The sequence below is a fragment of the Protobothrops mucrosquamatus genome, unplaced genomic scaffold (genome assembly GCF_001527695.2).
Source record: "Protobothrops mucrosquamatus isolate PMUCROS unplaced genomic scaffold, P.Mucros_1.0 scaffold1131, whole genome shotgun sequence".
Classification (NCBI taxonomy): domain Eukaryota; kingdom Metazoa; phylum Chordata; class Lepidosauria; order Squamata; family Viperidae; genus Protobothrops; species Protobothrops mucrosquamatus.
This window is the reverse complement of record NW_015387349.1, coordinates 108,026-127,759: the sequence shown is the minus strand read 5'-3', so window position 1 is coordinate 127,759 and position 19,734 is coordinate 108,026. Positions and strand designations below refer to the sequence as shown.

The 19,734-nt window shown below is 45.3% G+C and overlaps 2 protein-coding genes across 3 annotated transcripts in view; one reads left to right on the top strand and one right to left on the bottom strand.

Moving 5' to 3' along the window:
• Positions 1-7,946, top strand: part of ZMYM4 (zinc finger MYM-type containing 4) — a 33,989-nt gene extending 26,043 nt beyond the window's left edge. Inside the window, exons 24-30 of the mRNA XM_029284944.1 lie at positions 107-201; positions 1,401-1,572; positions 3,052-3,203; positions 4,382-4,493; positions 4,655-4,903; positions 7,384-7,501; positions 7,597-7,946. Of these exons, the coding sequence (XP_029140777.1) occupies positions 107-201; positions 1,401-1,572; positions 3,052-3,203; positions 4,382-4,493; positions 4,655-4,903; positions 7,384-7,501; positions 7,597-7,804 (1,106 nt within the window). The 3' untranslated portion in view covers positions 7,805-7,946. The remainder of the gene's footprint in view (positions 1-106; positions 202-1,400; positions 1,573-3,051; positions 3,204-4,381; positions 4,494-4,654; positions 4,904-7,383; positions 7,502-7,596) is intronic.
• A 5,346-nt stretch (positions 7,947-13,292) lies between these two features.
• LOC107291449 (interferon alpha-inducible protein 27-like protein 2B) lies at positions 13,293-19,262 on the bottom strand. 2 transcript variants are annotated; one of them, XM_015820448.1, is made up of 4 exons: positions 19,253-19,262; positions 15,125-15,154; positions 13,634-13,795; positions 13,293-13,547 (listed from the first exon to the last, which is right to left on the bottom strand). In XM_015820448.1, exons 1-4 carry the CDS (start codon positions 19,254-19,256, stop codon positions 13,462-13,464), a joined length of 282 nt encoding a protein of 93 aa, XP_015675934.1. In that variant the 5' UTR covers positions 19,257-19,262; the 3' UTR covers positions 13,293-13,461. The 2 variants fall into 2 exon arrangements, with proteins under 2 accessions (XP_015675934.1, XP_015675933.1); XM_015820447.1 differs by lacking the exon at positions 19,253-19,262 and adding an exon at positions 17,508-17,730.
• Positions 19,263-19,734: the final 472 nt, after the last annotated feature.

Below are 19,734 nucleotides of genomic sequence, written 5' to 3'. Positions count from 1 at the left end.
TTCCCGGCATCGCTCGCAGAGTGATTTGTGATTTGCCCCATTATTGACGATCAGCCTAACAGCTGCTGCTTTGCGGCTAAATCTGTGCCTTTTGTTTCCCAATTAGATTCCTTTGACCCCATCAGCAAAGGGCTAGGTCTTCATTCACGGGCACGAGCGAGGCGGAGACATCGAGACGGTTTTCCGCAACCAAAAAGACGGGTAAGACACAGGGTTGGGTTTCTTGTTTATTACCCAAACCAGAAGGTCGGAGATGATTTGCAAATGGGTCGACGATGGCAGGTCAGGGCGCCCAATGAAGTTCTACTTTTCCCAGCAGTCTAAGCCAATGTTTCTCAGTCGTGGTGATTTGAAGATGTGTGGACTTCAACTCCCAGGAGTTCTGGGCTCATTCGTGATTTCAGAATTCTGGGAGTTGAAGTCCTCCTGTCTTCAACCCTCAGCAGTCTCCAGTGACATAGAATATCCACAAGGGAGATTTTCTTCCATTTTCCCTGAGAAAATGCTGCAGTCAGGCTGGCCTGTCTTTAGGCTGATTTCAGCCTATGTCAGCAACAGGCTAAGACAGGGCCCCGGGCCACTGCCCGGTATCAAATCTGTGACCTGTTGGGAACTGGTCCACACAAGTGGCAGGAAAGCACACAGAGCTTCATTTGCTATATGTGGGATCTGAGTTGCACATGGGAAGACATTCCCCTGCTGCCGCTGCCACCGGCGGTCTGTGGAGCCAGAAAGGCTGGGGACCTCTGGGCTAAGAGATAGATCAAGGGTAGTCAACCTTGGCTCTTTTATGACTCGTGGACTTCAACTCCCAGAATTCCTCAGCCTGACTGCCATGCTGGCTGGGGAATTCTGGCAGTTGAAGTCCACAAGTCTTAAAGTGGCCAGGTTTGAGGACCCCTGCCTTAATGAGAAACATTCCAATCCCGTTATGAGTAAACTCTAGAGTATTGTTATTATTAATAGTTTATTTTAATGGAATTTTTGTTAGTTTTAATTATATGATACTATTATTATTTTTAATATTAGTATGGTATTGTTTAATATTTAGGTTATGAATATGTTTATTATTGTGTTTAACTTTAATTTGTTTAAATTTGTGTTAAAGGGGAGTTAAAGCGTATTATGGACTTGGTTATTTTAATAGTTGGTTAATGTTAGATAGATTTTGATTATTATATTTGTAACCCTGTGTTCAGCTCTGGGAAATGGGGGAGGGGGGGTGGGGTTTTGGGGTGGGTATGGGGGTTTATACTGTAATCTTTATAAAACTTTTAATAAAAAAAAGAGAGAGAAACGTTCCAATCCCTACTGTGTTTGTAAGTTGACTATCTCTGTAAGTCAAACCTTTATAATGCACAAACCATATTTTTTTATTATTACTGTTTTCCTTCCTTCAGGGCAGAAAGAAGTCCATCGTTTCTGTGGAACCCCGAATCCTGGTGCAGAGCGCATATCCAGGCTGTTCTGTTTCCGGGATGAGTCTCAAATACATGTACGGGGTGAACGCCTGGAAGAACTGGGTCCAGTGGAAAAACACGCAGGAGGACCAAGGAGACCTGAAATTTGGAGGTAACGCAGTTTTCTTGTGTTATCTTTGTTTTCAGTTTGGGTTCAGTGGTGGAGATAAAAAAAGCTTGGCTCGGCCTTTGGACAGAATAATGTTACAAAAAATAAAATGGGTAGCATCTGGATGAAAATTGGATTGTAAGATTTGGAAATGTATCGTTTAGGAATGCTAGAAGCGGGCTGATGGCGAACCTTTTAGAGGTGCCCCAAAACTGCCCCACTCCACCCCCGCCCTGCCCACCCGCAGGGCCACCCACCGCCTCCACGGCCCGCCGCAGATCGCCCAAGCGGCCCTGCAGCGCCATGGCCACGCCCTCCACCTGCGCCCCGCAGCATCATCTGCACACGACTGGGTGCGAGGGCGGAGTCTTGTCCCGGCTGTCATGTCCTTGGTTGCGCTGCTCTGCGCAGGCCACGCCCAGGGGCAACTCTCCTCCAGAGAGGCTGCTGTTGGGGGGGGGCATAGGTTCACCCCCACTGTTCTTGCTGATTCTAAATGGCAGTTTTTGGCTTAGGTCCATTGTTCTAGTTGCTGCACTTTGGGTTCCTATATACACAAATGAATTCCTTGGCTTACCTCTGTTCAGGGACGGGGTTGAAGAAAGTCAAGATGACTTGAATTTAAGACATCGTCATGAGTTGAGACACAGGTTAAATAAAACTTAGAAGTATAAATACTAATAATTAAATTCGTATATTGGCTTGTGGTATAAATGCTGGTGGTGGTTTATTTATTTATTTATTTTTCTCTTTTTTCTGGAAAGGAAGGAAGTAGAAAAAGGAAAAGAAAGAAAAAAATTATTAGCCCTAAATATGAAATAGGAGACTGAGAAATTGGGATGATTTAAAATCCAGAAATGATAAAAATTAAACGTTAAATTTAAATACCAAATGCGAAATTATAGTTAAGAAAAACTTACTAGGTTATTGTCTAAAAGATGGAATGTCAAATTAATTAAGATATGTATAGACTGAAGATGATTGATGAATACTAGAAAGGTATTTTTTTGTTTGGTTGATAGAATAGGAACTGTATTGATCTGAATATGACAGTAGATCTTATGGGGGAAAGAGAGGGAATTAGTTGTTGTAATACTTTGAGATTTGTACTGATGATATTCAAATGTAATGGAATTATGAGGCTCAACCGCCACGCTACTTTTCAAATATGTAAATGTAATATTGGAAAATTAATAAAAAACTTGGGCATGGTAAAAAAAAAAAAAAAGAAAGTCAAGATGGCAGCCACAGTCCTCCGATCCAAGCCCTGCCCCCCCTTTTTAGGTGTGGCTTTGATTGTGTGATTGTGGCTGCCGTGCTGATTCCTTTTACTGTTTGGCCCCATTTCTGCGGACTCTTCTGCCCCCATTGCTAATTGAACTCTGGAAATCACCTCCAGTTGATGCCAAGGGCTGAGCTGAGAACCATCTCCTTCTGATGGTCAAGAAGCTGATCTGCTGTAGGTGCTTCTCCTTCCTACAGTTCGGTCCGTGAAGCTCAAAGAGGACATCCTGTCGTGTTCCTTTTCGGAGCTGAGTTTCGGCTTGTGCCAGTTCATCCAGGAGGTGCGGCGACCAAACGGCGAAAAGTATGACCCTGACAGCATCTTATACCTGTGCCTTGGAATTCAGCAGGTTATTTCTCTTCTTCTTTACGTCCATTTTCTGGAATTGCACGTCTTTCTTTGACCTCGGAGGAGTAGCAGGAAGAACTATAGCAGGGGGTTGGACTAGATGATCTCCAATGTCCCTTCCAACTTCATTATTGTTGTTGTTATTATTATATTGAAATGGCAGACGGGCTGTTAATTACGCTGGGCTTTTATGAGCCTCGTTTGTTACCAGTCTCCTTTTTTTAGGTTCCAGCTTTTACATGCAAAAACAGATTTCCCCTCTATATTGCTGGCCTATAATTCTGAATATAGAAAAGAATATTTGTCGTTCAGGGTTGAGCTGTGGAGTCCTTGGTGTTCTCCAAGCTTGGTTTTTTCCTTCAGACGTTTTCATGACCCGGCTTTGTAACTTAACTTAAGTGTGGGGTTTGCTCCCTGTTTACATAGAGTAGCATGTCCTGTCATGTTAGTGAGGATATAGTTTTGTCCTTGGTTAATCCCTTCATTATCAGTTGGAACCTTGATTACCAGTTGAGGGAGCACCGAGGACTCCACAAAGGTCTATTCATGTAGACCTGGCTTATCAATTGTACTGTCAATGCTGCAAATACTGTATATTCTTGCTTTGACAAAATATGCAGAACTGTCTGGTATTTTTAGAGTTAATTCAGATGATGGTGGGGGGGAGGAGAAAGATAGGACTGCGGGTGGGAAGAGACCGGAAGAGAACCTCTGCCCTTCCACCTGATAGGAGAACATGATATATGACAGCAAATTTAGGGAGGGAACATGCTGGTAAATTAATTGCTCAGAGGAAGAGAATGTTAGATCTTAGCATCAACTTCGTTGTGCCTGTGCCGACATTTTGTAACAATAAATTACTTTTAGGAAAATCAATGCCTGGAAGTTCTTTGAAGTGTTTCATTAGCCGGAACCATAACATGTACATTATACCTGAAGGACTACTTGAGGGTCATGCTTGAAAATGCAACTAGTGGAAGCATCTCAGTCTTAAGAAAGACCTGTGTTTTCTGGCCACTTTCCAAACCCTTCAAAGCATCGCAGGGGGGTTGTATTAAGATGGGACGACAGAACTGAATCTGTTGCTAAGGCCGGTGTCTCTGCCTCTGGATTTCTATAGAAACAGAGACATTTTCCCCTATTTTATTTTTTCTTTTTTTTCTTTTTTCTCCTTTGCAGTACTTATTTGAGAACGGCCGAATAGATAACATTTTTACTGAACCCTACTCCAGGTTTATGATTGAACTTACAAAACTGTTGAAAATCTGGGAGCCTACAATCCTTCCAAACGGTAAGCTTTGGCAATTTGTTCAGTCAGGGACCTTTTGCAAAGGGAGCAAATATCTTGGAAGGAGGATGGGTCTGAATTCCTTTGGTTTGATCTGGCCGAAGTGACTCTTTTGTTGTTGTTGTTTTTGTTGTTTTGTTTTCCCTCTCTTGCTCAACCTGCAGGTTACATGTTTTCAAGAATCGAAGAGGAGCACTTGTGGGAGTGTAAGCAGCTGGGCGCCTACTCCCCCATCGTGCTCTTGAATACACTGCTTTTTTTTAACACCAAATACTTCCAGCTCAAGAATGTCACTGAGCACATGAAGCTGTCCTTTGCCCACGTCATGCGACGCACCCGGACTCTGAAATACAACACAAAGCTGACTTACTTGCGCTTCTTCCCACCTTTCCAAAAACAGGACGTAGAGCCAGGTGGGTAAACCTATCCTCCTTGCCTTTCTCATAGTAGTAGTAGTAGTAGTAGTAGTAGTAGTGTAAACCTATCCTCCTTGCCTTTCTCATCATCATCATCATAAAGTTGGAGGTGACCTTGGAGGTCATCTAGTCTAACCCCCTGCTCAGGCAGGAAACCCTATACCATTTCGGACAAATGGCTGTCCAGTCTCTTCTTAAAAACTTCCAGTGTTGGAGCATTCACCGCTTCTGGAGGCAGGTTGTTCCACTGGTTAATTGTTCTCACTGGCAGGAAGTTTCTCCTTAGTTCTAGGTTGCTTCTCTCCTTGATCAGTTTCCATCCGTTGCATCTCGTCCTGCCTTCAGGCGCTTTGGAGAATAGCTTGACTCCCTCTTCTTTGGGGCAGCCCCTGAGATATTGGAACACTGCTATCATGTGCCCCCTCGTCCTTCTCTTCATTAAACCAGACATACCCAATTCCAGCAGCTTTTCCTTATATGCTTTGGCCTCCAGTCCCCTAATCATCTTTGTTGCTCTTCTCTGCACTCTTTCTAGAGTCTCAACTTCTTTTTTACATCGCGGTGACCAAAACTGGATGCCGTATTCCAAGTGTGGCCTTACCAAGGCCTTGTAAAGTGGTATTAACACTTCACGTGATCTTGATTCTATCCCTCTGTTAATGCAGCCAAGCACTGTGTTGGCCTTTTTGGCAGCTGCAGCATACTGTTGCCTAACCTGCAAGCCTGGGGTTTCTTCCCAGTCACCCATTCAAACACCAAGCAGATTGGGACCCGCTTAGCTTCTGAGGCCAACACGATCAGCCCGCTGCCTTTTACTGGGAAGCCCAAAAATTCATTGACCAGGACAGCGACACAACCATTACTTTCATTCCCCCCCCCTTTCCTTACTTTTTTTTTCAGCCCATCTTTTGGATTAAGCATTCAGGCCCTAGGATGAAGGGCAATGTTTTATCAGGCAGCCTCCCTTTTTGAAAATATTTATAGAGAATATTGGGACATTTGCTCCCAATTTCTTGCAGGACAGAGATAATCTTGATTCCTCCAGCGCAATGTTACGTCCCAGGAATGTACTGAGAGTGCTAATCACGAATAGATAGTGGAATCCTTGGTGCTCTCCAAGGTTGGTGGTTTGCTTGCCAGTTAGGTAACATCGTAGCCTTTATTCAGTTTTCTTCCCATTTTTTTTTTAAAAAACTGAATGCAGAAATCTCTGCTTCGCTAGAGCTGCCTTCTATCTTAGAATGCAGATCAACATGCTTTTAACGGAGAGAGGGCAAGGCTGCACCTCTGGAGCCTGGTTATCTTTTTGCTTTTCCAACTGGGCGATTTATTTCAGTAGTTTCCTTTGGTTTTTATTGTGTTCCCAACAGAGGAATGGTAGGAAATGGCCGTTTTAATTTGCTGGCATAGTAATCCAGAAGTTGGCTGTTAAATGAAAGGCCTTCGTGATTGCTTCTCAATAAAACAAATTCCCAGGCAAGGGAAAACCTCCAGGCATCTCACTGAGCAGCTAACTTGCTTTGGGCAGGACCTTTTTAGGTTACAGCAGGGGTGGGCACAGAAAAGAGTTTTCTCTCCTCACCCTCCCACAGCCGCCAGCTGACTGGAGCGCACAGCAACTGGGCAAAGCTGAACTCAACTCAATTTCTCTCTCTCTCGCCCTGTGGCATGCTTTGTTGTTGTTAGTTCCTAAGTCGTGTCTGACTCATCGCAACCCCATGCACAACGTTCCTCCAGGCCTTCCTGTCCTCTACCATCTTCTGGAGTCCCTTTAAGCTCACGCCTCCTGCTTCAGTGACTCCATCCAGCCACCTCACTCTCTGTCATCCCCTTCTTCTATTGCCCTCCATCTTTCCCAGCATCAGGCTTTTCTCCAGTGAGTCCTTCCTTCTCATTAGGTGGCCAAAGTACTTGAGTTCCAACTTCAGGATCTGGCCTTGTAAAGAACAGTCGGGGTTGATCTCCTCCAGGCCTTCCTGTCCTCTACCATCTTCTGGAGTCCCTTTAAGCTCACGCCTACTGCTTCTGTGACTCCCTCCAGCCACCTCCTTCTCTGTCGTCCCCTTCTTCTATTGCCCTCAATCTTTCCCAGCATCAGGCTCTTCTCCAGTGAGTCCTTCTTTCTCATTAGGTGGCCAGAGTACTTGAGTTGCAGCTTCAGGCATGCTTATTTATATTTAATTTCTAATTTCCGATTGACCTCACCCGGGCAGGGACAGCCAAAGGGCCAGGGGTGGCTCAGGGCTATAAAACGGCTAGGTCTGGATTACAGAATAGAAGCAATCCTGTAACTGCACCCTGTCTGCAATCCAGGCCCAATGTTGCCATTTCATCTGTAGCTGTTGCGTAGTATTTCACAAGGAACGCCAGGCAAGAAAATGAGACTTTTCACTGGCAGTCCTGCTGCTGTTGGGTTGGGGGTTTATTTGGCCTTTGTGCCCCCTTTCCCATCCCCGATCTTCCTTTTCCACCTCCAGATAAATTAGTGGGCAAAAGGAAACGTCACGAGGGCGAAGAAGCAGTAGAGATGGTTGAGAACACTGACAATCCCTTGAGGTGCCCGGTTCGGCTCTATGAATTCTACTTGTCAAAGTGGTGAGTGATGCTACATCTTCGGGCTAGTTTCTTCCCAAAGAAGAGATCCAGACCCTCTCTCCAAACCCTGCCCCCTTTTTTCTTTCCCCGCACAGTTCTGAAAGCGTGAAGCAGAGGAGCGACGTCTTTTACCTCCAGCCAGAACGTTCATGCGTCCCCAATAGCCCCATGTGGTATTCCACTATGCCAATAGATCCTGGGACTTTGGACATCATGTTAACGCGCATCCTGATGGTAAGGGAAGTGCACGAAGAACTTGCCAAAGTGAAACCGGAGGACTCGGATCCGGAGCTTTCAGACTAAACTTGGGCGAAGGGGAGGCTCTCTCTTTTGTTTGTTTGTTTGTTTCGGTTTTGTTTCCTTCCCTTTCCATGGTACCTTGCAAAAAAAAAAAAGAAAGAAAGAAAAGCACCAAACTGAATTGCACCCGGCCTTCAGAAAAAAATCACTCGTGTCACACACACACACACACACACACACACAAAAAGGGCCCCACACCTCTGAAGGCACAGCGGAAGCTGCAAAGAGGTTGCAAAACGAGACTCGAAGGATGGAAAGTGGCCGAAGACCCGGGAACACTGGAGAGCTTTCAGTGGCCGCAAACGCCCGTGAAAACCTTTGACGGAGATGAACTGGAGATCTGTCTCTTCCCCCCTCTCTCTCTCTCCCTGCCTCTCAAGTGGTGCTTGTAGTGGAATAAAAAAACAATTATGGATGTGTTTTCTTAAAAAACAGGAAAAAAAAATGGAAAGCAGTGGTGTACATCCTTCCCTCCTAACCATGGAAGCAAAGGAAGCTAGATTTAAGACACCCCCCTCCCTCCCCTCTGGGTGATTTTGCAGTGTAGCTGCTACCCACTCATCCATGGAGGTCGCCGAATACTTGCTATAGGACGCCGAGCGGGACGTAGTTGAGACGGAAGCCCATGGGAACGCCATCTGTAACATACACACCAGAACTGTTCCTTACCCTCTCCCCCTTTTATACTTTTTTTTGGGAGGGGAGGGTTCTTTAGGAAAAATGTTGGGTTGTTCAAAAAGGCTAACTTGGTCAGAAGCTGAAGCAAAGAGGGGGGGAACCTGGCGGGCTGCCCTCACGTTTTCTGGCTTTTGAAAACCCAGGCAGCAGGAGCAGGTCAACTTCAGCCAGGCCATCTCAACCAGGCTTTTATCTGAGGAAACAACTCATTTCTGAATGAACTCACGCACACATACTCAGCCGCCCCACGCAGACAAATAGGGTTTGGTCCTCCACCCATCCCTGTCTTGAGAGTAAGATATTCAAAAGCGGTTCCCGAGAAATTGTACCCCTGTCCCTGTATTATTATTATTATTATTTTTCTTTAACTGGACTAGGCAGCGACTATTCCTCCATTGCTCATTTATAAATTTACTTCTACAAATCCAGGAGAGTTTGAACGTCGGAGGCCTTGCGGATGTTTTTGTTGTTTGCATTATCCCACTGGTTGATTTAAAACAAGGCATTGTAATCCTCAGCATGATTTGTGTAGCGTCGCTTTTCATTAAAAAAACAAAAAAAAAAAAAGGCATAGAAATCGGATTCCAAATTTGAAAAGAGAACTTGGGTGGCTTTGGCTTTGCCCTAACCCTAACCCCAACCCCCCTCTTCCTCTGGGTAAAAAAAAAAAATCCCCTTTATCAAAACACAGGGTGCATAAGGCTTAGCCAAGTCCCATTTCACCAACCTGAAGACTTTTTTTTTTCCCCCTCAGTCTCCAAAAGATCGCTTTGGAAATCGAAACTTATTTTTTAAAAGAAAAAAAAATGGGGGAAAAAAATCGTACCTTTTTATTCGCGGTTTTGTCCATTCACCCAATTTCTTAAAAGAGTTCTTTAAAAAAAAAAAAAGCAAAAGAAAAAAAGAAACACCCTGCTGTTGGTCTCTCCAGCATTGAACAAAGCCTTTTGTGTATGTATGTGTGCGTGTGTGCGTGTGTGTGTTTGGGGTATTCTTTTTAACAGTAACAAAGGTTAACAATAAAATCAGAACGTAGTCTTCTCTTTTGCTGTTGTGTACTTGATCGTTCCCGTCTCCTGCCTGTAACGAAACCGCTGGTGCATTTGGGATAGTGCAGAAAACGGCGTACAGCAAGTCAAGTCTTTTCTAAGTACTTCCCCCTCGCATCATTTCCGTAATCTTCCCTGCACCCCGTCATTTTTAAACAAGATATCCCACATTTTATATATATATTAAGGCAAATAATTGCAAGCTGGAATGGAGGAAGAGACGTGGCAGAGCTGTGACTTTTCCAATAAATTTCTCAAATTTAAATCGCATGGATTTTTTTTTTAGGTGTTTTTAAAATACACGTGTCTATTTTATTTTATTAAATTTATATGCCGCCCACTTGCGTTTTGAGGCAACTCTTGGGCGGCTTACAATCTAATAAAACATAACGAGATATACCTAAATATAAAATATATGAATCCTTCCGGTATGCCCACACAGGTAGCTTTCCCCGTTACCATGTAGTTCAGCGGCTACCAACCTTTTCTATACCCCGCACTCCTAGAACGCTTCTGATATATTCCTCGCACCCCTTACAAAAGTTCAAAATAACGGCAACAAATTACACATATACACTATAATTTTGAAAAACCCAGTTTTTGCATCCCCTGGAATATTGTCTCGTACCTCCGATTAGGAACCCCTGATGTGTTGTTAGTTGCGAAGTCGTGTCCGACCCATCACGACCCCATGGACAACGTTCCTCCAGGCCTTCCTGTCCTCTGCCATCTTCTGGAGTCCATTTAAGCTCACGCCTCCTGCTTCAGTGACTCCATCCAGCCACCTCGTTCTCTGTCGTCCCCTTCTTCTCTTGCCCTCCATCTTTCCCAGCATTGGGCTCTTCTCCAGGGAGTCCTTCCTTCTCCTTAGGTGGCCAAAGGACTTGAGGTTCAACTTCAGGATCTGGCCTTCTAAAGAGCAGTCTGGGTTGATCTCCTCTAGGACTGACCGGTTGGATCGCCTTGCAGTCCAGGGGACTCGCAGGAGTCTTCTCCAGCACCATAGTTCAAAGGCCTCAATTCTTTGGCGCTCAGCCTTTCTTATGGTCCAACTTTCGCAGCCATACATTGCAACTGGGAAAACCATGGCCTTGACCCCTAATATATATATATATATGAAAAGTTGAGACAGGAACATATTTGTTTCATGCTGTGTAGTGTGTGGCTTCTGTAAAAGCAAACGCCTAAAACTGGTGTTGTAATTGCACAGGAATGTGCCCAGAGGCCTCCCAAGCACACATCCAGGGAAGCCGTCAGAAGAGTGGTGCTCTGTCCATCAGTCTACTGGTAGTTCTTGACTTGCAACTATTTGTTAATGACCGAAGTTAGTGACGACTTTTTACATTTAATGACCGCTGGAGCATCCCCATGGTCACACATTTGGCAATTGCTTCATATTTATGACGGATGCAGTTTCTTGGGTTCACGTGATCACCATTTGCGACCTGACAAGCAAAGCCAATGGAGAAGCCAGTATTCACTTAATACTAACTTAACAACAGTGACTTGCTTACAACTGTGGCAGGAAAGGTGGTAAAATGGAGCAACAGGAAGGCAATTACCTTGGCCCTCTCCCATAGGATGGTGTTCCACCCTTCCAGAAGAAGTCTTGTTTGGAGTGGGGAAAAGAGATTGGTCTTCCTAGAGCATTGATGGCGAACCTTTTAGAGACCAAGTGCCCAAACTGCAACCCAAAACCCACTTATGTATCATCCGGTGCCCGGTGGGCGTGGCCCATTGGGTGGGCGTGGCTGCGGTGGTAACGGCAGACTGGTTGGGACTAAAAAGTTCAATCAATTCCAACTTTCCAAGATCTTTTTTTTCCCGCTAGAAGTTGAAATTGAACCTTTTTTTTGCACACGGCGGCGGAGGCCTAAAGCGAAAAGATTTTATAAAATCCAGCTGAAGGCCTAAGACTTGGGTGACGGTGTGCGTGCCCACAGAAAGGGCTCTGCGTGCCACCTGTGCCATAGGTTCGCCACCACGGCCCTAGAGCTTTATATGAAGAAAAGCAGGAGGGCTCTGCAGAGCACAGACTCTTTTGAGGCTTGGGAAATGAACCCCACACCTCTTGGGGAGCAAGGGTGTTCTTTTGCAAAACTGAAGCCCCAGTTAAGCAGAAGCAGGATTAGCCCCCATTAGCTCCCATGTAACACCGCTGCTGCGCGAGCTGCATTGGCTGCCGGTGGCCTTCCGGGTGCGCTTCAAGGTGCTGACCATCATCTTTAAAGTGCTCCATGGCATCGGACCTGGATATCTTCGAGACCGCCTCCTGCCGCAGATTACCTCCCACCGGCCTGTACGCTCCCACAGAGTGGGTCTCCTCAGGGTGCCGCCGGCCAGACAGTGCCGGCTGGCGACCCCAAGGGGGAGGGCCTTCTCTGTGGGAGCTCCCACCCTCTGGAACGAACTACCCCCAGAGATCAGGGTGATCCCTGATCTCCCTTCCTTCCGCCGCGCCCTTAAGACTTGGTTATTCCAGCTTGCGGGACTGGCCTAGGGGAAAATTTTTAATGGGGGTTTTAAAGTAATTTTAAACTATTAGACCAATTACTAATATTTGTTTTTAATTATGTTTTTAAATCTGTAGTTTTGGGAGTTGCATTTTTATCTGGTTGTTAGCCGCCCTGAGTCCGCAAGGAGAAGGGCAGGATGTAAATATAAATAAATAAATAAATAAATAAAATAGTGAAACAGTAAAATGGGATTTGGTTTTGGCTGGAAACCCCCCCCCCCCTTTATGTAAACTTGAACAATTGTTCAATAGAGCAGTAAAAGGAACTGGATTATTGGAAGCACAGGTGATCCTCAACTTCTATAACCATTCGTTTAGTGACTGGTTGAAGTTAACAACACTGAATAAAAAATATTTGCCACCAGTCCTTGCGTTTATGGCCACTGAAATATCCCGTCACATGACTGCATCCTTCCTTGGAATGATAACTCTTTTTGTTAGCTATTTCCAGTCTAGGTTCCTAATCATAAACTACTACAAGTTTTTGTTTTTAGAAGTAAGCTAACAGAATATACCAGCTCTTTCTAAGGAATAACAAAGAGCATCTGATTTATACCATTGGTGAGCCATCCAAATGGACTAGGACCGCTTAGAAAACAAAGAGTTTTATTTTAGAATAGAATAGAGCTGAAAGGGACCTTGGAGGTCTTCTAGTCCAGCCCCCTGCTCAAACAGGAGAACCTATACCATCTCAGACAGGTGATTGTCTAGTCTCTTCTTAAAAACCTCCAGTGATGGAGCGCCCATGATTTCTGGGGGTAAAGCTGTTCCACTGGTTGATTGTCTTCACTGTCAGGAAGTTTCTCCTTAATTCCAGGTTGCTTCTCTCTTTGCTCAGTTCCCAACCATTGTTTCTCATCCTTCCCTCTGGGGCTTTGGTGAACAACCTGGCCCCCTCTGCCTTGTGGCAGCCCCTCAGATATTAGAACACTGCTATCATGTCTCCCCTATTCCTTCTTTTCTTTAGACTAGCCAAACCCAAGTCCCGCAGCCATTCTTCATATGTTTTGCTCGGGTCCAGCTGCAACAGAGAAAAGAACCTCACCAATAAAAGGTCCCAGGAGATTGGAAAAGGTTTATGTTTTGCCTTGCGCATCAGTAGTGCTTTGAGGTTCAGAAAAGAGGCTTGGGTTTTTTTTTTTTGCCTCTTCAGGGCCAGGAAAAGGAGGCGATTGCAAATTTGGGTCAACGGAAAACCCATCGAGGTGGACCTCCCGTTACATTTCACATAAACTGAAGCACGGGGGGGGGGGGGGAAGACAAAAGGTATTTTTATTACAAGAAAAGCACTAGGAGAAAGTAGGCTATTAACTACAATAATTCAAGCAAGGAGGTAGGAAGGGTAGCAGGTTTCTTTAGAGGCCTTTTGACAGTCAAAACTAATTTCATGGAAGGGTGGGGGTGTCCCCGCTGGCCTCTCAACCGTAAAGGTCCTTTAAGACTCCCAGCGCTGCTCCTGTGACTGTTGTTGCTGCCGACACGGCACCCGGCACCCCTGCAGCCCCTAGACAAAGAGAGGTATAAGGCAAAAGATAAGATGCCAGTCCCCATTGATCAGATCTATCCTTGGGTCAGGGCCAGGGCACGTACCAATGGACTGCAGGGTGGCAACCACGCCCCCAGCGGCCACTCCGCCTCCATTCGCGATGGCAGCAGCAGACATCATTTTGGCCCCAATTGAACCAGCCGCAATTCCTGCAGCACTGAAACCCAGAACGCCAGCTGCGGCCGGGATGCCCACCACAGCAACGCCTGTAGAGGAAGGAAACAAATGGAGCTGACCGTGGTCCTTGTGTCCCAGGAAGAATTGCCAACTTTTAGAGGCCAAGAGAAACTCCATAATGATCTAGGACGGGGGTCTACAACCTTGACAACTTGAAGACTTGTGGACTTCAGATCCCAGAATTCCTCAGCCAGCTATGCTGGCTGAGGAATTGTTGGAGCTGAAGTCCACAAGTCTTCAAGTTGTCAAGGGTGCAGGCCCCTGATCTAGGATGACCTGGCTGTCTTCTGAAAGACAACAGCCTAAACTAAGGATCTCCAAACTTGGTCACTTGTGGATTTGTGGAATTCAACTCGCAGAGTTCCTCAGTCAGCAATGGGGAAGAAAGAGCGCATGTCCTGAAGGCTTCTGGAGCATGTTGGTCCCAGAAGGATCAGTTACACACATGTTCTGTTCCACAAGTTTGCACCGGATGGTACCTGATGCACAGTCAAGATGGTCCACCTGCGGCTTGCTGGTTCCCACCACTGGCTGCAGAACGATTAATTCCAGCAGCAGTTTCTGACTAAGGTTTTGGAGGACATGAATACGAAGCATGGGGATGGGAGTAGTTTAGCTAACCCTCCCCACAACCAGGATCGAAAAGAGCCATGCCCTTCCAGGCAATGCCAGCACAGGACTTTTGGGGTTCCTACAGAAGATAGCACATAGTTGAATTGTGGTCCCCAATCCTGCAGTGAATCCCTCTCCTTGAGAATAATTCAGATTCCCCATCCTGATTTCCTCCAGGTTCAGGTAGACTTAGGATATGGTTGTTAAGCCAATGGGGTGGCCATTAAACAAACCCATTCTTCTGAAACTGACCAAAAACAGTCATGTGACCGCAGGACACGGCAATGGGTTATAAAGGCGAGCCTATTGCCAAACGCCCAAAATGTGGTCATGTGGCCATGCTGGAGGAGCAGAAGCAACATTTTTCCACCCCTGGAAATGCTTTATGGGTTGTAAAACATCCATTCCGAGGTTGTTGTCACTTCAAGCAGTCATAAGCCGAGGACTAACTGTCTACAAAGGCTATAATCCCAGGATTTACGTGCAGCAAGGTTAATTCTTTTCCTGTTCTGGTGATTTTTGAACAGAAAGCCCAGAATCCCACCCAATGTTCAAGGACTTTGAGCGATGGAATCCAAACGACTGGACATCATCAGCTTAGCTATTTTTCTCTTTCACCCCCTTCAGCCCCCACCTCTTACATGGAAGACACTAAAAGTCAAGGACCAAGAGAATAATCTCAAACCCTCAAGTTCCCACAAGGACCTGCATTTATATACGGATGGAGGAAGAAACCAGCAACTCACCCAGGCCAATCGCAGCACCAAGTATAGAATCTGGGGGTAAAGAGACTTATATTAATGAAGTAAACAAGACTGTAGTGCACAAGAATCGAAAAACCAAACAAAAGTAGTGTGGTAACAATCTAGACAAAATTGGACCAACCAGTTTACTGAACTCTACCTTCCTGACTATGTTCATGCCACATTTTCCAGCCTCCACCATAAATGAACCCCAAACAGTGTCATGTGTACTTGGGTGATAACACCATCCTGTGACTCTTAAGAGGCTGTAGGGAAGCTACTAACCCATTTTTCCCCAAGTGAGATCACAAGACCACAAATGGAGTGGTTGGAGCACACTCATCAAATCTGGTACACAAAAGTGTTAAAAGCTAGATGAAAAGCTGCCAGGCACAAAGAATCATAGTTAAGTTCTAGGTAAGCCGATTTATTGCTCAGGCCTATACGCAAGAATCTGGTCAACTAGAGATTAGCATTAAATTGGCACTAGGTAAGAGTTAACAGAATTCAAGAGGGGCGGGGCTCGGATCCCTTGTGGGAACTTAAGGACTCCATCTGATTCCTCTCTTGATTCTGGCTATCCTCCTACAAAAAAACAACACAAAGGCCTATATGAAAACCAAAATTATTGCTCCTCTTTCCATTGATATTGCTTTATTTTAACATCATATTGTTACTTCGTATCAGCATTTCTCATTCTCGGCTCCTTTAAGATATGTGGACTTCAATTCCCAGAATTCCCCAGCCAGCCTGCTTTATATGACCTATAGAATAAAATGTGACTGAAAGATTTGTCATTTTTTTTTCTGTCAACACACTGGCATCCATTAAAAAATCAAATTCTGATGCTCCCCTCTCAGAAAATACAGGTAATCCCCGAGGTACGAGCCTAATAGAGCCTGCCCATTAGGCTCGTAATCATCAAGTGAATCAGACTCAATGTTACATTTTAAAATCAAACTCATTAATTGAATCAAATAGGTCGTTAAATGAACAAAGATTTGATTTACTATTTCCTCCAATGGCTGCCTCAAATGAGAGACTTTTCCCCGCTGCTGCTGCAGGCTGTTTCCAGCCACAAATCAGCTGTTTCCAGTTTCAGTCACCAGAGTACTTGTAAACTGCCTCCCAAGTAGGCAGTAGGTTTTTTTTTAAAAAGTCATTTGTTGCTAGGCAGCTCAAGCTTCTTCAGAGGGGGGTGGAGAACTCTATGATTGCAGCTGCCAGTAAAGTAAAGTAAAAAGAGTAAAGTAAAAGTAAAGAGTAAAGTAAAAAAGTAAAGTAAAAAGTAAAGTAAAGTAAAAAGTAAAGTAAAGTAAAAAGTAAAGTAAAGTAAAATAAAATAAAAAGTAAAGTAAAGTAAAGTAAAGTAAAGAGTAAAGTAAAGTAAAATAAAAAGTAAAGTAAAGTAAAGTAAAGTAAAGTGTAAAGTAAAGTAAAGTAAAGTAAAGTAGGAGTTTACAGAAATCTCTGATTGCTTTAAAACACACACAAACACTTGCTGGCCATTAGCTTAAACGTCTCCAGCCAGGCATGCAGAGGGAGACGGGGTACTGTCGATTTGCTAGTTTGCAACAGTAACTGAGATGGAAGGGACCTTGAGGTCATCTAGTTTAACCCACTGCTCTCACAAGAGAGTACAGCATTGTACTGTATTTCTGATAAATGCCTATCCAGACTCTTCTTAAAAGCCTCCAGTGAGAGAACACCCACAACCTCTGGAGGCAATTTAAATTTAAAACCTTCTCATAGGCCCAAACCGGCCCAGGCAAGTCACAGAGTTAAAATGGTCGCCGCAGCGGCCGAGACTCAATCCAAGTCACATGGCTACAGAGGCCTGTTTTTGATCGCAATTTTGAATTTTTAACATAAGTACCCTTTCTGAATAACCTCATTTTTGTGAAATGTCGCTAAATAAACGCTCGTATCTGGGGGAATTACCTGCAAGCCGAAATGATGAACGTCCACTCAAGCTAACAGCACTATCTGGGATGAAATGCTTTATCCAAGTTTCCATTGCAATGACGACAGCCGTTTCTCATTTGCCAGTTTATTAACTCTAGCTTCCTATAATCCATTTTAGGCTTTAAGGAGCACATTAGCAAATGAAATAGATGGTAGCAACACTCTATATCAGGGGTCTTCAAACTTGGCCCTTTTATGACTTGTGGACTTCAACTCCCAGAATTCCTCAGCCAGGCACGCAAGTCATAAAAGGGCCAAGTTTGAAGACGCCTGCTCTATATGTATTAGCCTTTAGCTTAGTTGTTAGACCTCCACTCTGTCTGCCTGTCTCCTCTTTCACATTTCACATTGCCTCCACCTCAGAACGCGCAACCCGACACTGCTGCTGTGCTGACACTTTCAACCGACGCAACAGACTCACCCCGAACAGCTTTATCCACAGTTCCTCTCTTGCTAAAACTCTCCAAATCCAATGCAGAGCAAGGTCGCGTAACCCTTTGGAAATACAACTCTGCTTTCTTGTCACAATTCCCGTAGAGGATGGCCCTTAAGAGTGTTGGGGTTTTGCCCACTTGAGAGTGAAGGAAGCCGGTGCGAAGTACCGCCATTTCACAAAGCATATTGTGGTGGGAATGTAGTCTGGATTCCCAGGAGGGAGGAGCTGCTTTCCAGAGAGCAAAGAGGCAATGCAGCTTGAAGAGTTTGGCTAGCAGGAAAGGGGTTAAAACGTCTCCTCTCTAATTATTCCCAGAGTATATCTGCAATTATGCAAACAGTTGCTTCAGTCTGGCAAGATTCTTCTCTAGAGACATATGAAACAATGAATAATACTGTATCTTCAAAAAAATAAAATTCACAAGGAAAGAACCACCCATTGCCTTTCCTATATATCCTCATCAGCAAAGGCAAATTAGAGCCAGTTTGGTCTAGTCCAGGGGTAGGCAACCTTGGCTCTTTTATGACTCGTGGACTTCAACTCCCAGAATTCCTGAGCCAGCATGGCTCAGCATGGAAACCTCTCCCTTTCCCCTCAGCATGGCTGGCTCAGGAATTCTGGGAGTTGAAGTCCACGAGTCATAAAAGAGCCAAGGTTGCCTACCCCTGGTCTAGTGCAGAGGTCCCCAACCTTTTGGGCACCCGGGACTGGTTCCATGGAGAGAGGTTTTTACGGAGTGGAGAGTGCATGGTTTTGTGTGCTGCCTGCATCCCACGGATGGGGCTTTGCTTGTTTGTGTGGACTGGTTGGTGGCATGCTGCGGCCCGGTACTGGTCCACAGACTGGGAGTTGGGGACCCCTAGTCTAGTGGTTAAGGCACCAGACTAGAAAGCGGGAGCCTGTGAGTTCAACTCCCACCTTAGCCATGAAAGCCAATCACTCACTCTTAGTCCACCCCACCAGGCTGTTGTGGGGAAAATAGAAGGAGGAAGATGGAAGTTTACCACCTTGAGTTATTTGTCAAAACAAAGGTGGGACACAAATAGGTGAAGAACAACAAAGGAAACTAAAGTAACTGCAGGTGCCATTCATAGTTCCTGGGGCCTGACATTTATTTTTTGCTTGATACAAACCCCAAGGAAACTATTCTATTATTTGGAGGAGAGGGCGAATCATACCAATTCAAATGGCAGGGGACACAATCTGAAACTGACGAAGCATGACGGGCAGGCCCAAGTACTAATAGCAAAAAAATATTTGCATTCCAACTAGCTGTAGTTGACTGCACAAAGCGACTAGATCTAGGAACCCCCCTTTATGGCTGCACTCCCATAACCGGCCTCTCCTGGTTCCTTAATATAACTTAACCATCCAAAGGAAACAAGACTTTCAAGTGAACAAAGCAGGAAAAAAAAAATCAGGTTTAAATCTAACTTGCTTAGTTATAATATTGTGGCTGTAGACTGACCACCTAGGTTGCTTCATTCATTTGAGGGTAATAAAAGCAAGGAGAAATATTTCCAAACAAAACCAAATTGGGAAAAGGGGAAATTCAGGGAAGGGAGGGGAAGGGAAGGAAGAGGGGAGAGGGAAGAGGGGAGGGAGAAGGGAAGGGAGAGGGAGCAGGGCAGAAGGGGAGGGCAGGCCTGAGGGGAAAGCATCTGCTACCAGGAAGGGTGGAAGGAAACTGCCTTGCTAACAATTAGGAGGTACTCAAAGAGCAAACTCACCCATTGGTAATGATTGGCCTTCTTTTCCAGCCGATGCAGCGAGCCCTGCACAAACACAAATGCAGCTGAGCCAGCCCAAAAGGAATTATGTGCAGGAATTTTCTCACCCTGATCTTGGGAAGAGGAGACCCAACCATTCTCTCCCCCCCCCCCCCGCCGTGCATCTTGCTGGAAACAGGTGAGCCAATCCTAACCCAAAGGCTCCCTCGGCAGTTCCAACCCCCATCAGCCCCAGCCAGCAGGAACAGGATGCTGGCTTGTGTAGTTGAGCAAAAGGAGAGAGAGAGAGAGAGAGAGAGAGACAGACTCTTCTCGCCTGCCGGATCAGGCGCTTGGAGGAGTTGCAGGGGCCTCTTGGAAAGGAGCCATTCCTTGCCACCCTTCCCTCCTCCTCCTCCTCCCCCCTTGCAAGGGGGCGCAAAATGCATTCCCTTCCCCTTCCAGCAAGCCCTTTTCAAAGCCTTCCGCGAGCATCAGGGGGG

What these genes read in the sequence shown, in the direction of transcription:
- LOC107291449 (XM_015820447.1), bottom strand. Translation starts at nt 17,706, where the DNA reads ATGCTTTGTGAAATGGCGGTACTTCGCACCGGCTTCCTTCACTCTCAA. An exon ending in TGGTGCTGCGATTGGCCTGG is followed by an intron (nt 13,796 to 15,124) that starts GTGAGTTGCTGG and finishes CTTCCTCTACAG; the next exon opens with GCGTTGCTGTGGTGGGCATC. An exon ending in TGCCACCCTGCAGTCCATTG is followed by an intron (nt 13,548 to 13,633) that starts GTACGTGCCCTG and finishes CTCTTTGTCTAG; the next exon opens with GGGCTGCAGGGGTGCCGGGT.